At 38.7% G+C, this 15,972-nt stretch overlaps 1 protein-coding gene across 1 annotated transcript in view; it reads right to left on the bottom strand.

Moving 5' to 3' along the window:
- Positions 1 to 15,972, bottom strand: part of spon1b (spondin 1b) — a 94,829-nt gene that overhangs the window by 7,200 nt on the left and 71,657 nt on the right. Inside the window, exons 7-11 of the mRNA XM_033968032.2 lie at positions 12,155 to 12,219; positions 10,575 to 10,776; positions 7,927 to 8,067; positions 7,576 to 7,651; positions 4,693 to 4,875 (exon numbers count right to left, since the gene is read on the bottom strand). Of these exons, the coding sequence (XP_033823923.1) occupies positions 4,693 to 4,875; positions 7,576 to 7,651; positions 7,927 to 8,067; positions 10,575 to 10,776; positions 12,155 to 12,219 (667 nt within the window). The remainder of the gene's footprint in view (positions 1 to 4,692; positions 4,876 to 7,575; positions 7,652 to 7,926; positions 8,068 to 10,574; positions 10,777 to 12,154; positions 12,220 to 15,972) is intronic.

The raw sequence follows: 15,972 nt of genomic DNA, 5'->3' as shown, positions 1-15,972 counted from the left end.
TTACTATAGCGTAAGAACACAAGTGCTACATTTTTTGCAAAGTTGAAAGGAGCACTATGTAACTTTTGTGGTTGAGAGTCTGCCACCCCCTGGAATCTTACACAGTAGGGAAATACTTTTATCTACCCATCTTAACATTTATTGCTACATACATTCTTACTATGAGCAGAGTTACCTCTCCAGAGTTACCCCTCCAGAAATACATAGTGCACCTTTTGACCTCCTCAGTCTGGATGGAAATTTTAATAGTTCAAGTGCGATATTTGTGTGGTATACACTACTGCACATACAGTAACCTTGGTGTGTGTTTTGAAGTCAAGTTTAAATAGCCAACAGTTAACTAACTTGTATCATTTTAAGGATCACTGGCTGGTATTTGCTTAGCCTCAGCTCACTTGATACTGAAACTCCCTGCCTTCTCTTTTCCTCACAGAGCAGCACGGCTTTCCGACTGTGGCCTAATAAAGTGGAACTAAGTGTGTCATTAATAAAAGATCCAGGTATCTGCAGTTCAGAGGGGCCTCGTGGGAGTGAGTGTTCCCCGAGATTATTAATCACCTCCATCATCATAGGTCTCCTGGAGCACACAATTATCAATCTCCACACATGGCTAAATGGATACAAAGGACATGGTCTCTGGAGCACAGGGCTATCCATGTATCTGTCTGATAATCAATAGACAGTGGAGGACGCAAGCGGAGAGAGCCTTGAACACTCTGAGCTAGACTCCCACGAGCAAAGAAGAGGTCAGAAAATATGTCTACATTTATTCTGCATTGACAACTTCACCAAAACTGTGAAATGCTTGTACGAAGCCCAACTATTAGATCATGTTGTCAGAGGCAGGGCAATCTTTCAAACTAATTTCTAAGTAAGAAGTATAATTTATTCAGTGACAAAGTTCTGACTCAAAATTTTAACATGCACGTGCTTGTTTGCCTGCTCCTGTAAAGGACTGGAACTAAACATCCCTTATTGACACTGTATTGATAACTTAATATCCATCATTAATCTTCTACTGTTTGTTCTCATTAGTGTCCTCATTGCCCTGTGCAGTGGTAAATTGCAGCACTTGCCAAGAAAGACAACCATTCACGCCCGTACTTAATCACTAACAGTCATTTAGATTCACATTTACATTGATTATTGGACAGTGGGAGAAATAACCTATAAAAATGCATTGCTCTTCATGATAAAGTTTTATAAATACAAGCTGAAAAGTCAGCAGCCTCCAGACCATTTTCAAAACCAAAATTCATTCTCAAAAATAGGATTTGTGGGATATCGAGGGCTTGTAAAGAAAACAGTTTTGAAGAACAGAACTAAAACTTTTTTTGGTAAAAATCCTTCACAACATCTGTCTGCTCTGAAATCAGGATTAGCTTGAACAGGGACTGCGACCGTACCCTGTGCTAAAACCTTACCCCGTTGTCTGAGCATGCTCATTAGGTTCAGAACACTCCCTCTGCTGTTGTGCAATCTGTGACAAAATGAAAGTGTGGTGTCTTTTACTCCAAGACAAAGACCATGAAATCCTAGTTTAATCTTTTTGGATGAAGGAGGCAGCTCAGCACTAACAGCTAAGCCTCGTATAAGCTTTATGCTCCACTGAAGTAATTAGACTATCCAATCAGCAGAGTTTCCTTGTGGTGCTGCAGTTTGCCCTGCCTTTCACTTATGTGATTTATGTCAGACACTTTAGAATGCCTCAGTAGTCATGATCTTACATATACCAACGACTTTGCTTTCACGATTGGTTGGTTTTTCTTATTTTTCCCATCAACCAAAACAGTAGGCTGTAAAAGAACAGGCAAAAAAATACAGTTAGCATGTTTGGCATTTTACTGACAGCGGCAATGACTTTGTCACTAATGGCACTTCTGAACATTGCATGTGAATATATGAGTGAAGCAGCTCTGACAAGACAACAACTGCAGAGCATTCTCTGTATGATTCAGTAATAACCCATGTGTCTGGACGGCTCAGCATCAATGTGCTTTGACTTACTAACAGCTAAATGTGACTCTATCTAAGGATGACAACAGTAGCATAAATTCTCAACCAAATATTTCACTGTGTTTTACATTAAGATATAAGACCAAAAGTGTAAATGTTTTGATGTTTCCTATTTCATAGAAGTAGTCAAATAGACTACCTAATACAAACATCCTGGGAAAAGCATTAACATTGCCATGGAGACAAGCAGCCTCCAAAAGAAAAGTTTTAAATAAAGCCTATGACAGTATTTATATTATATGTTGTTTATCAAGCAATTTACCAAGTTTGGTCTTATTTAAGTAAATGCGTTCTGCATTTGGCTTGCTAATGTCACCCACATGACAGATCACCAATCATTCTCTTGAGTTAAAGTTATTGTTAAAGTTCAATTTCTGAATTTCCGTGGTGATATAAATATTGCATCTCCATTGTGTTGCCTCATACATCAACATTCCCCCCCCCCCCCCCCCACACACACAGACACACACACACACTCCAATTGTCTCTAAAAAGATGTATAATCGGTGTTCTCCCTCTAACACTTACAATGGCTGCATAGCTCTAATAGGCTTGCGGCTTTGTGTTTTAATCAGCTGAAGGCTGAATCTAGCATCTCCGTTCAGTGCGCCCTTTTGTCAGGATTACATTAATACCTGCCGCTAATCTGCTTATTATTTTGCACCTTCACTGATTGCTCTCGTGGCCCAGGAAATGAAAGCCACAAACTGTTAAAGGATTACAAAGAAATGCAATCTTACTGTATGTATGAAATGAGATGCTGCTATTGTAGCCCTGTAATATACACAGAAAATCACATCTGAATACCAAATATGCTTCCTCTACGCTAATAAGAGCCACACAAAAGGGGTAGACCAAATGATCAGCTTTGCAATGACTTTGAAAAGGGTATTTACTTTTGCAGGTGGGGAAACATCATAAATTCTCCATGTAACGTCAAGCTGCTTTCATACATAGAACATAATGAATCATCTGCAACTGAATACTTGGCAAAGAACTTACTGCATTTTTTACATATTTAGCCACTAATGACCTCTGGAGAGATACACACTTATTTTAATTGCATTTAGAAATATTCAAATCAATTCATCTTGAGGTCCTTTTATGGCTTAAATCTGAGAGTTTGTTCTGCATTGATTGTGGTTTGAGACAGAGTGATTTCTGCTTTTAAAATGTTCCAATTTCACCCAATTTATCTGAGTTACAACAGCATTAAAACAGAACCACAGACCAGCTTGAGTCTAGTGGGCAACTTCATGAAGAATAAGCTGTTGTTTTTAAATTACACATAGATTTTTATGGATACATCTTTATTGCTACTACTATGCATTAGATAAATAAACTGACATGTCACTACTGGTTCTATTGACTTTCACTGCACTGACAAAACATAAAGTTTTATATAATTTAAAATGATTAAATTTCCTGCTCAACCAGTCACGCACTTATGTTACATTAGTCTTAGCCGTTTGCCGTTTTGATATAGGCTGGCAACAACGCTGGCTCTTAACTTATAATGCATGAGATAAAACTTCCCTTTTTGTCCATGCTTAGAGCAAATTAAAAAGCACTTAGAGTCTGTGTAGTTATAAAGACTGCTCCTGGAGTTGCACTGGTTTGTGTGCTCTGTCAAGCTGCTACCGATTATTTATTGAAGGTAAAGAGCTGAGAAAGCCAGTTTTAAATTCACTGCAATTATATTTTTGTTATTAATGATTGGGGCTAAATAAGGTACAGAAAACATTGGGTGATTGTGTGGGTTGAGTTTGGAGCCATTATTAAATTTATTAAGTCTGTTTACTTCGCACACAATAAGTACTTTGATTTCCCCCAAGTCATATAAAATGCTTAAAATAACATAGCACCAGGTAGTGAAAAAGTTATTTGAACTACAGCTGATTTCACATATCTAATTACCTCATTTTTACTACTTGAGTGCAACTGTAAATAATAATTTCCATGGAGTTCTGAAAAAAACCAAGAAAGGACCTATGCAGATTCATATTTGTTTAGTTGTATAGTTTTAAGAAATGGCTTTGTGAAGAGTAAGAGGTGAGTCTCGTAATAGAAAAAACACAGATCACTAACACTGAAAAGTTTGGCAGTTTGCAGTACTTCTTTTCTAATTCTAATGACTTAAATGTGCTTAATTGCAGTGGTGGATAAAGTACTCAATTTTGTTACTTAGGTAAAAGTACAGATACACAGGCAAAAAGTTTCTCAAGTAAAAGTATTCAAGTACCTGTTTAAAAATGTACTTTCAGAGTAAAAAGTAAAAGTATTTCGCACTGATTTTGATAAAGTGTTGTTAATTTGTTGAAGTGATACTGATTAAAATTATATAGTTTTTGGTTAATAGTAACATTACAAATCAATGTTTATTTTTGTTTGCTGAACTCGAAACTTTGGTCAGGATGTTACTTTAAACATGGTAAAAATAACCCTTCAAATCACATCAAGTACCTTTTACTTTTTAGTTCAATTCAAGAATGTAGTGGAGTAGAAAGTACATCTCCTGTCAAATGTAGCGAAGTAAAAACTTAAGTATAGATACCTAACAATTTTACTTGTACGTGCATTACTTTACTCCTTGTACTCCATTTCCTTCCACCATTGCTTAATTGTGAGTAGACAGACGAGAGCATTAAGTCTTTTTTGAAGGGTGTGTGTCCCTACCCTCCATGTTGCAACCTGGGGCCATGCAGGGCTGGAAGTCCTGAGTGTGGGGACACGCCACGCTGAGGTCCAGCTGAGCCTTGAGCATCCTCTGCCTCATCCTGCGGCCCTTCTCACACGTGGAGCTGCTGCAGGCCGACCAGGGAGACCAGCCCGAGTAGATGCATGTCTCCGGGGTGTCATCTGAACCAGGGCAAAAAGGTTAGATTGGTCTCATTTTTGGAGTATCATGCTGAGTATATGAATGCTGCTAATTTCAGATAATTGTCTTGCTGTTGTAGTGAATACCTAAAAAATATAATACAATATTATTCTTAAGTCTTTGGCACGGACCATTAAGTGAAGTGAAGTTGTAATTAAGTTCACAAATTAACTTCAAAATGTATTTAACAGGTGTATTATATATTCTGTTGTCCTTTTCATGACGATTGTGCTTCTATTTCTATTTCAACTCACCAGTCTGTTTAAAAAGGCACATCTGATCAGTTCAAAACTTGGAAACACTGGGCAGCTTAGTGGAAAAAAAATGGGAGTTTTAAAGCAAATTAAGAACTCAGGGTTGCTCCATTGCCCACAGTGTAGCGATAGAGAACAGAATTAACTGTGTGGACGACCTGTGTGGTTATACAGAAATAACTATGGAAATAACATACGCTACTTAGCATCAGCATTGTGACTGAACCGGGTATAAGGACCGACCATTCCTACTCTTAAACGAAGCAATTTACAGAAATAGAAGAGAAAGCATGCAGTTAATGTTATTGATGCCATAGCAGAAGCAGAGACATGTTATAGTAATGGATTGTATGTTTCTTGGTAAATATAATGCATGAGTAATCTTGTGGTACCTTGGTGATGGTTATCTTATTTACAATTCATGAAAAACTGTATGAAAAGGGGATAACTACACTTTATAAATGACATTACTGCAGTATATGGCTCCAGTCTGATCACTTTATGACAACAGAAATACAGAATAGAGCTATCAAAGCAATTTCCTTTCTAAGCAATAAAAGTACAGAGTAGAACTGTAGACATTTGGTGCCTTTTTATTAACACATAAACTGCTACTTGGCCAAATCCCTTTAAAAGTAAAAAGGAACGTGTAACATCTCCTCTGTCCATTTAATGTTCACAGTTAACCATAATAACTGTACAATTACATTTAGACGAGTTTCATTGGTAAAGCGGCACTTTGGAGTTGAGTTTATGGGGATTATAAAGTATCCACAAACTTGAGCAAAACAAACTTTACTTCCACTATGGGGTTTTATAACACAAGCTGCATGGACAGTGTGATAAATGTGGGAGGTAGCGCCCACGAGGCCACGCGCTGACTACAAGGACAGAGATGGTGACTGGGAGAGGGAGATGATTTGTGAATGTCCTGGCCAATTATCGGCGGTAGTGGCACCAGAAGTGTAGTCCCTTCAATTAACAGCAGTCTCGGGGGGTGACAGGAGCTGAGAGCAGAACGGACTTATCTCATATCGTGTGGCGTAACATGGAACGACAGGGCAGAACCATTGACAAAAAGCATAGAGGGGCACATTTGTTGAGTGAAGACAGCGTAGGCCACAGGGAGCAGTCGAAAGCTTCTTGAAAAGGGTAGACAGGTAGGAGGAGAGAGGGAGGAATGAGGAAGGCATCTATCTGGCGGGTGAGATCTTGTTAGGATTTGTGCTGAATCGGCAAAAAGAGCCAGCAAGCTACAATTACCGGCAGTTCCTGTTTAACACAAGCTGTCACAACCTACAGCAGGGCAGAGGGCTAAAGACCTGACTACTGGATTGTGTGATTGAGTCATACAAGCAATTCAAGCCATGGCCCAGAATGAACCCTTGCCTAGTTAGCACTGCACCTCCCAGCGAAAAGATGAGTATGTGTGCTTCTTCGCAATCCTGATGCAGTTCTTATTGAATTGTATGAGCAGCCCTTACGTAGAGAAAATGTTTTATTAAAGTTCTGGCATAAACAGTATTATTTCTACATTGCATTGTGTATGTGTAGAATCAAATCTGTTTTTGTTTAATAGGGACCCATCTCCAGATCTTGAGCAAGACTTTTGGTCTAGGTTTTGGGTTGAGGGGCAAAACCACTCAAAAAACTTGCAAAGGTCACACAGAAAGGCCAGGGAAATGAAGTTTGTTTATAACTGTTTGCTGTTGGTGGATATCGCAATGCTTTTTTTTTTCTTACTAGCATAGCGATGATATTTGCAATTGTTTTAATAATAGGATTCTTTTCAAAGTTCACAATTTATGTCTCCATGAGAAATGAAATAAAAGACAAGAATCACATTTTAGAATGTATTTGTAGGGATAAACAACAGGGTTACCAGTTTTTATGCAGAATTAGACAGGGTATTTTGGGTTTTTTTTGTGGAGGAAATTATGGTACTATGGTTGCTTATTGAGTCACTTCATGTCTTTCTACTGCAGCAGGAATCAGATGCTATCTCACTGCAACCTAATGATAATATAAAGGTCAACACAGAATGATGCAGAACCATGTGTACCATTATAGTATTTTCCATGATATTGTCCATGATGTTACGAAGGTCTATAGATCTTTTATGTAGTGGAGAGAGGCAGTATATTTGCTGCGTATGCCCTGTGCTCGGTCTATATTCAGTACAGTTCATAATGAGCCTGTTACGCCTTCTCTTCAGTGTGTGTTCTTGAGCGCAGTAACACTCCAGACCCCTGCTGTGAACTCACTGACAGATGTAAGCGCTGCCTCAAACAGACCAATGCAATATGCTGCAATGACCCCATGTGCTGTGGTGACCCTATGTAGGTGTAATCAGGATGCACTGTGTGGGTCCATGGGTTCAAGCAGTAGCCTGTGGACATGATAGATGTGAGGGGAGAGGGGCAGTACCTTCTTCTTTCTCTTCTTGTCCAATGTCAGCCACAATATCATCAATAGTGTCTGGGACCACGTTACACTGCTCTCCCTGAAAGAAAAAAGAAGCAGTGTATATGTAATTAACCTTAAGTGAAAGGCCAGGGTACTTTTGGACAAGTGATCCTGTCAAAAAGGGCCAAATCAATAGGCAAATCACTGGAGACTATAAATGAGTGGATTTAATGTCAGACAGCTCCTTGAATTTTTCTCATAAAAATAAAGCAAGCACAGAGTATTTTGTACATTTATATTGCAAGAATGAATTTAGCTATTGAGAAAAAATCAGATGTAAGTATCTACAGCACGATAAGAGAAATCCTGTACCTTTCTGGCGATGCGCTCGACGACCACTCTGGCCACTGAAGTGATGGCCCCTCCCTCGGGGTCGTAAAAGGGACTCTGGGGGTGGTCCAAGCTGGTCAGGGGTCGGATCTTCTCCTGAGGAATCGTCGGCTTATTTGGAGACTGCAAGAACCAAAAACACTATGATAGAATACAATTATATGCTATTCATTGTGCTTAATAGTCAATAAAAGCAAAGTCTATTACGCTTAGTGGCCATCAGACCACCATGCAAAATAGAGTATATTGGTGATACTGAATGTTTGATTGTTCAGAGAAGAATTGCAAAATACAGATGAAATCTTAATGTGTGATAAAAGTGAATATTTGAGTTGTTTTCGTGACAAAATGTCCCCATAATCTTTGGGCCCGTCTACAGTGTCATAAATATTCATCAATGTGGCAATAATCACATCAGGATTTCAAGGAGGAAGATTCCCACCTCACTGGTACGTGTTAAGATTCTTCTCATGTCATCATTGAGCCAATTATTTAATGTGCACAGCACTAGTGAGTCCTGGAGGAGCACATCTGAGCCACAGTTATAAACACACCTGAGAGCTTTGGGCTCAGGCTCAATAATGACGCTAAAAGACAAGCTTATGCCATGGGAATTATTAGAGGGAAAAGAATACTAATAGCATAATAGTATTGCAGCAAACCCAGCTATGAAAATATGAAATGGTCATTTTATTTCTGTGGCCAACATTCTTCATTGGTAATTCACTTCCCTTAATCACACCAAAATAAGCACTTTTGGTTTGGCTGTTACAAGCTGTATTTTAATTTGGTATACATTTACAAGATATGACCAGACAGGACAAGAAGATTGTGTACAATGGTGATATAAGGGGCTAATGGCTTAGCGAACAGCCACAAGAGCATTTATTACTTTAAAGATATTTTTAACCAAAGTCAACCTGACTGTATGAAAATGAAACATATGGCACCACTGCAATAGAGCTCCTGCAGTTAACATCACGCAATCCCGGCACCTTCAAACTCCATACTGGAAGGCATAGTGATGGAGAGTTACCACAGAAACTAACAGCGACGGCCGTAATTAACAAACATTATTGGAGTTTCAGAGATTGTGAATTATTGTTGTGCACCAGGATGTACACATTATCAAGTGTAGAAAAAAGAAATGAATGTATATTTACACTGATATTGTTTTTTTTAAATTTGTTTAATTAAAAAAAAAAAAAGAGTCAACCACAATCCCTTTGTGAAAACTGTATGTTTGTGTATTGTCATTAACATTATAGTCTTTTAATTAGGCAGAGAGAGAGAGGAGTTTAAAGAGAAACTATCCTAAATGTTTTTTGCTGAACACTGTTAATTTGCTTAATGTTAATTGACTGCTTAAAAATGTCGATTGTACAAAATAAAATCACAAAGTAAACCAATCTTTTTTGTGTTTATTACACTGACATGAGTGATTTAGCTGCTAAGAGGCTATAACATCTGCACATTAGCTAGAGCACACTGTTATTTCATCATTTTTACTATATTAACATCAGTAAACATTGTAGAAAAATGGTTGTATATTTTTCACAAACATCTCCAGAGACTCTTTTTGGTGATATAAGAGAAAGTGAAAAGTAAACCAGGTCTATACTCTTTAAAATAACACCCACGCCAGGTAAGGGTCACTAATGTTTAATTAGATTAGTTTTAAGATAAATCATTGACTACAATTTCATTTAATGACAAAACCACTCTAAAAGCAGACTCAGTGCCATTCATTACCGCTAATTCACCACCAGCAATGTGGCGTCCCTGTCAAATTCCGTCACAAGGGTGCAGGAGGGCTATAGTTCATTCTACTGTTTATAAACAACCATGAAGCACATCTGATCTTACATGCACCATTTATTATCAGATGTGTACCATTGTTTGTGTGTACGTGTCCTTCGACAGAAACATTCAATATGACAAACATAAATGATTCTCTTTGTTGTGCCTTTGTAGTTGTGGTTTTCTGATGGTGAATATTCACAGTGGACAAGACAAAGGAAAGTGAGAACAAAGCAGTGAGAACAGCACCTGTGTCACTCTTTGTAGATAGATCCGTTTCATTTAATGTTCAGCTTTTGCCTTGTCTCCAGTGAGAGCAGAGAAGACAATCCTCAGGAGTTGTTCAAAAGAATGTATTAAAGTGAAACTATAAAGGTCTTTTAAATGTACAAAGGAAGTGTGAAGACAGGGTCTACCTGCAGGTGGCAGCCATTACTGCTCCATCTATGAGAGGTACATAAGCAAAGCTGTGCTCAATGACACATCTTATGAAGTTATCTAGTCATGTCAAAGGTTTTAAAATAAAAATAAGTTCATTTTGGGACAATAATTATAAACATAAACACCTAGTATGAAGTATTAAACTAACAAATACCCAAAACAATATTCTTTATATAGAGTGTTTCTGACATAAAGTCACACTCAGGTCCAACTCAGTTTTCAAGTTATTCCTATGTATGAATATTGATGCCATTCTGTTTCCCAGTGTGAAAACAATTCATAATCAACAAGGTTTGGCAATTTATGACAAAAGATGTTTTTCCAAATTCATGGCTCAATCATTTTAAAGTTATGGTGAGAAGTGTATTTTCTGTTTTCTGGGCCAGTACCTCATATGTGATGCCTCCATCTGTGCCTGCGTCCCAGGGGATGAGGTCTGTCACCAGCCGTTGGACCCAGCCACAGTCCTTGGTGCAGAGGTCTTCTCCAGACAGACCCACATTCCAGTCCGGGCTGGGCCCGAGCATGGTCAAGAAGGACATGAGGTGACGTGTGCGGTCCACTGAGAACTCTGCGGAGGGGGCGGCTCGTCTGGACAGGGCAGTAAAGAGCCAACATGAACACATGGATGTAAAAAATTAATAATTTTGTAACATTTGTTTCTTTTTATGTAGCTTGTTAAAGGTTTTCTATGCCTCTGGTGGAGGGTTAATCTAGACAAGCAAGTGACACAAAATGCAAGATCATACGTATGTATATGTATAATGTCACACCATGGAACATTCAAGGCAAAGAATTAACATTCCTATGGAGACAAGTAGGTTACAGACACAAAGCTGTATCACCTCAACAGATCACAAAGCATTACAAATAGGTGACTTTAATGTTAATTTGTGTGAGTACTTTCACTCTTCTCATTAGAGCAAAAATAATATGGCACAATATCTGAGCATAGAATGGCTGATTCACCAGATGTTTGCTGAGAGATACATTCCATTAGTGAATTTGAATGTTCATACAGAGCTTCAGGCAAACACTGATATGTTTTAATTGGTGTTAAAGTCATCGTTAAAGGCACAATCAGTCTTTTTTAGGACCTACATAAAGCAGCAATCATTCTTTAAAAGCCACTATGACCTCACAATGCTTTTATTCCTTTGAATTGCCACTAAACATGACTCATAAATGCAATAGAGCTCGGGATCAAATGTCACAAATCTGTCATGTTTGACAAGTGTGCAAAATGTCCATAGTGATGCATTAGCCAAAGGAATAGAAGTAAACTAAAGGACTATGGACCACGTGTCGCTGTTAAAGATCAATTGATATGTGTTTTTTCATGACCAACGCCAACACCGAATATAATCCAGAGAAACCGAAGTTTTGTGTGCAGTGTGCAGTTTTGTGCAGTGTTCTCTTCAAACTAAAGTATTCAAATAAAGCTTTATGTTTATTCTTTAGACACCAGTTCAACCAAAACAAGAAAAAAAAGTTTATCTCTAAGTTTTCTCAATTCAAAAGGTATAGCATTGTGTTTTAAATTGTTAATCGCTCTGGAAACTGTAGTAATTACATCATTCAAAATGGACAGGTTCACTTTTAAGCTAGTATATTTCCTCCAGTCTGTGATGTAATGAAATAGCACAGTTATTTTCATTTAAATATTACAAATTTGTTTTTTGCGATAAACTTTTTTTTTGAGCTGTATGTTCCAGGAAAAAAAATATATTTCACCACAATATCACAGTGAATACTCATATGCTCATGATATTGAGATAGATTGTGATATAGAACTTTAAAAAAAAATTAAAAAAATGATGTTCAGCAGTACTTTCTTTCTTCTAATACTTCTCGGACCTATGCACTTCCTCTACTAAGACTATACTTATGTTAAACTTGCGCCTTATAATGAACACTTTTATTACAATGACCTCAAAGCCTGTGTTGCATTAAGGTGTCTGATACTTACAGGTTCAGGGGCTGCCAGGCCGGCCACTGAGCTTTGGTTTTAATGACTGTCAGGACCTCATCTCCCTGCGGACACACACACAGAGGAGCAGACACAGTTACAAGAGGCAATTTGTCACTAAACGGACGACAATAGGAAAAACACTGACGGAGAAAAGAGCAAAAGTGACAAATGGATAAGGCTGAGCACTCCCATTCAAGGACCGCCGAGTGTATCCCACGTTTCTGATGTAGAGGCTTAGGACCAGGGCCAAATGTGTGTGTTATCAGCGCAGGATGGCTCAGTGCAGCTCTGTAATAGCTGCCCGTCACTGTAGGATAGCTCAGTGTGCAGCCACCCAGCATTTCTGCAGTCTCAGAGGAGAAGGGGGGCCTTACGCTGCAAAACTATCAAGCTATATACTAGGCCTGTAGGATAAATGGACAACAATAGAAAGCTTCGTTCTGGACTTCAAAACATGACACATGAACTCGTAGCTTGGCGTTGGTTCACAATAGTTTATTTTCTTTTTGTCAATTTCAATAAATATTCTAACTGTATCAAATTAAAGGTACACTACACAGGTCTTTTCTATATCTTGCTTTCTATAGATGCATTTCAAGTCGCCTTTCTACAGATCTGACCTACAACTTGGCCTGGTGGTGCGCCTTCTTCTTGTCACCACGGAGATAGCTAAGTTTAATCGTATATCGCAAAAGCTGGTGGAAAAACCTCCAGCAGATAAGTAACACCTTATAAAAAAAAAATTACTAACCAATTTATGTTTTTAGTGGCCCATTTCTTTCATGTATTTATACTACAGAAATGATATTTACAACCCTTGCACTTTTTGAGGTCATTTGGTGACTTGGACAGACTAAACAGCGTCAGCGAAAAGTACTGAGCTGTCAGATAAATAACCAAGAATAAGTGATGGTGAAGTCAGGCCTCTTTTATGTTGTGATCGATCTCAAACTTCTCCCCTGAGTTTACTGCTCTGTCTGCTGTCAACAAGGACCACTTGAGCCTGGCTGCACAGAACAGATTGATGGTGATGGGCAGAAACAATAGACCTGGCTCAGACAGAAATAGGAGTGCCATTAACAGGAATTATAAAGGTACTTTCTTTAAAAATCTTGAAACTTGAAAACGCTGAAATCCACTGCATGTGGAGGGCTAACAGTGTAATAACTTGTTTTGTGGTTTAGCAAAGGCTTCACACCGGCCTTGAAAGCCTCAATAACAACACTGAATCTTTTTTGTTGTTAGGCGCGCGCTATCCAATAAAACTGTGCCAAATAACAAGACATTGAAAACTTTAGTGCTATTATCTGTAAACTGTATCTGTATCTGTAAATCTTTGTGCTTGGGAACAGTTGGTTTGGGTTGTTTCTATCATAACTCAATCTGGTTCTAGTAACATGAAACACCGACCACCAACAATGTGTTCTAATCTATCTCTAGATCCTAACGTTTGCATTTGAACTTCTATGACAACACCACTGATCAAAAACAGAGCAGCTGGGTGCATGTGTGTGAAGGGTGAAATACAAAATTATGGTCGTTCGATGCCAGCCAAGTCTCTTTCTATCCTCAAAACAGTGATGAGTAAACATAAATACAACTGGCATTTACCATGACTCAACCGTTGCCTAAAGGGTTCTCAGTTCAATTCAGCCTTTCATGAAGAACACCGTTTTGTCCATATTTTGTCTTCTGCCTCATGTTAGACTCAAACACTGGCAAAGCCTACGAATCTTCTAGTAACTGCCTTGTTTGTTTGTGCTAATTATGATAATAACGCCAAATGACTGCGATTTATCCATGTCCAACTAAAACATTTGGAAAGGAAATGGAACAAAATTAAGTTAAACAGCGAAGATAAAAGCAAAGATAGCAAAACTGTGTTGTCCTGTTTTTGTGGTGTATTCATTTTTGTGGAAAGTCACTTCACTGCTCTAACATTTCAAGTAGGGGTCCGCCATCTGCTTCTCCCAAGGGAAGTGTTATTGATTTTCCATGGAATATCTCATAGTATACAGTTAAATATATCTAGCTCCATGGGGACAAGCAGGCGCACCATGAGGCCACATTACAGGTCAGATCTGTGGGGAGCTGAGCCTGTTCACAGTAAGAGTGCATGTTTTTCAAGGTATTTTTGAGTAATAAAAACACCAGCGATGATCATTTTTGGTTGTGATTTAAACAGGTTTTACAGATGGAGGCAGGACAACAGCGCCATCTGCAGCGCCAATTCTTCAGGTCAGTATCCCAGGTGTGTGAGAGTGAAAAATGGCATTTTAAACCGGGATACGGGGGGCTTTTTTACTCTCACACACCTGGGATACTGTCCTGAAGAAGTTGGACTGCAGATGGAGCTGTGGTCCCGCCTCCACCTGTAGCAAGAGAGCACCAAAACCTGTTTAAATCAGCTGACAGGATACATCACGGCAACATCACGTAACGACCATGAGCAAAACAGCTAGAGAGCAGTCGAAACTGTCAGGTATGAAAACAAACTAAACCTTGGGGTGAAAAAAGAATCTATTAAAAGAAATGAACGGAAGGCCAGATAAACCTCATTGGACTACCACTTATAAAAGATAGATCAGTTTATTGCCATGCTATGAAAAACTTGAGGCAAAGCAGTAGTATCTCCATTGATATAAAATGGTGCACCTTCAAAATGATAAGCCTAGCAGACATTACAGCAGACATATTATGTGAAATAACCTTTAATGAGCCTTTCAGCATGTCATTTCTTTTCCCTTATTAGCCTATTATCCGGATTTGTATTTTGTGTAATTCATGCGCTTTTGGGTAATCCTGCATTGTCCTGCGTTCAAGGCTTGAGTGCTCACAAAATTTAACTTAATTGTTAGAAATTATTAGAAACTGACTCCAGGTCATGCACAAATGTTCATAAAAGATCCATAGCCATTTTTTTAATAATGATATCACACGTATTAAAATTAAAATTCAGTTTATTACAGCAATTTGCCCAGAAATGAGAGGGCGCTGGCATTGTCTATTTACCACTTTTTGTTTTTTCGTATTCACTGTCACATCTAATAACCTTTACAACTTTCATGTTCTTGGATCATCATCGCCACTCTACTGCGAGCTAATGGACTTATTGCGGTCACTGTTTCCCCACATTATGTACAAGTCCCACTATAACCTGGCCCCCACATACCTCTCTGAGCTCCTCCACCGCCACAAACCCACCCGTACTCTCCAATCAGCTAATGCCAACCTCCTGTCACCACGCGTCAGGACTAAACATAAGACCTGGGGGGACATGGCCTTCTCCACTGCTGTCCCCACCATTTGGATCTCCCTGCTCAAACACATCACTCATCCACACTCACTCACTCACACTCATCATTAAAAAATCCCTGAAAACTCACTCAATTATTATTATTAATATTTACTACTATGAAAAGGGGGTTCCAGCTGCAGCGAATTGAACAGGAAGTTAAAAGACCTGTCACAAATTATTATTATTATTTTTTATTATCAATATTGCTGTTTCCAATGAACAAGAAGTAAAATTATAATCTAGGTACTATGTCAATAATAAAAACCTGAAATAAACCATTCAATTTCTTCTCTAAGTTGTCTATTGGAGTATGTTACATCAGAACTGGTCTGTTTAAATGTATGCCTCCCCTTTGGCCTCAATGTTGTCCACTTTATCACAGTGGAATAAAGTTGTACCTGGAGGCCCGGGAGCGACTGCACGACCAGGTGGAGCCGATGTATTGTGTTTCCAGACTGGGTCTAATAAGAGGAAATGAAGCTGGGGACTCTGGGAGATGGTGTTCAATAAAGCATCA

This window comes from Periophthalmus magnuspinnatus, chromosome 6 (assembly GCF_009829125.3).
Source record: "Periophthalmus magnuspinnatus isolate fPerMag1 chromosome 6, fPerMag1.2.pri, whole genome shotgun sequence".
NCBI lineage: Eukaryota > Metazoa > Chordata > Actinopteri > Gobiiformes > Gobiidae > Periophthalmus > Periophthalmus magnuspinnatus.
The sequence above is the reverse complement of the archived record's forward strand: the minus strand, read 5'-3'. Positions and strand labels throughout refer to the sequence as shown.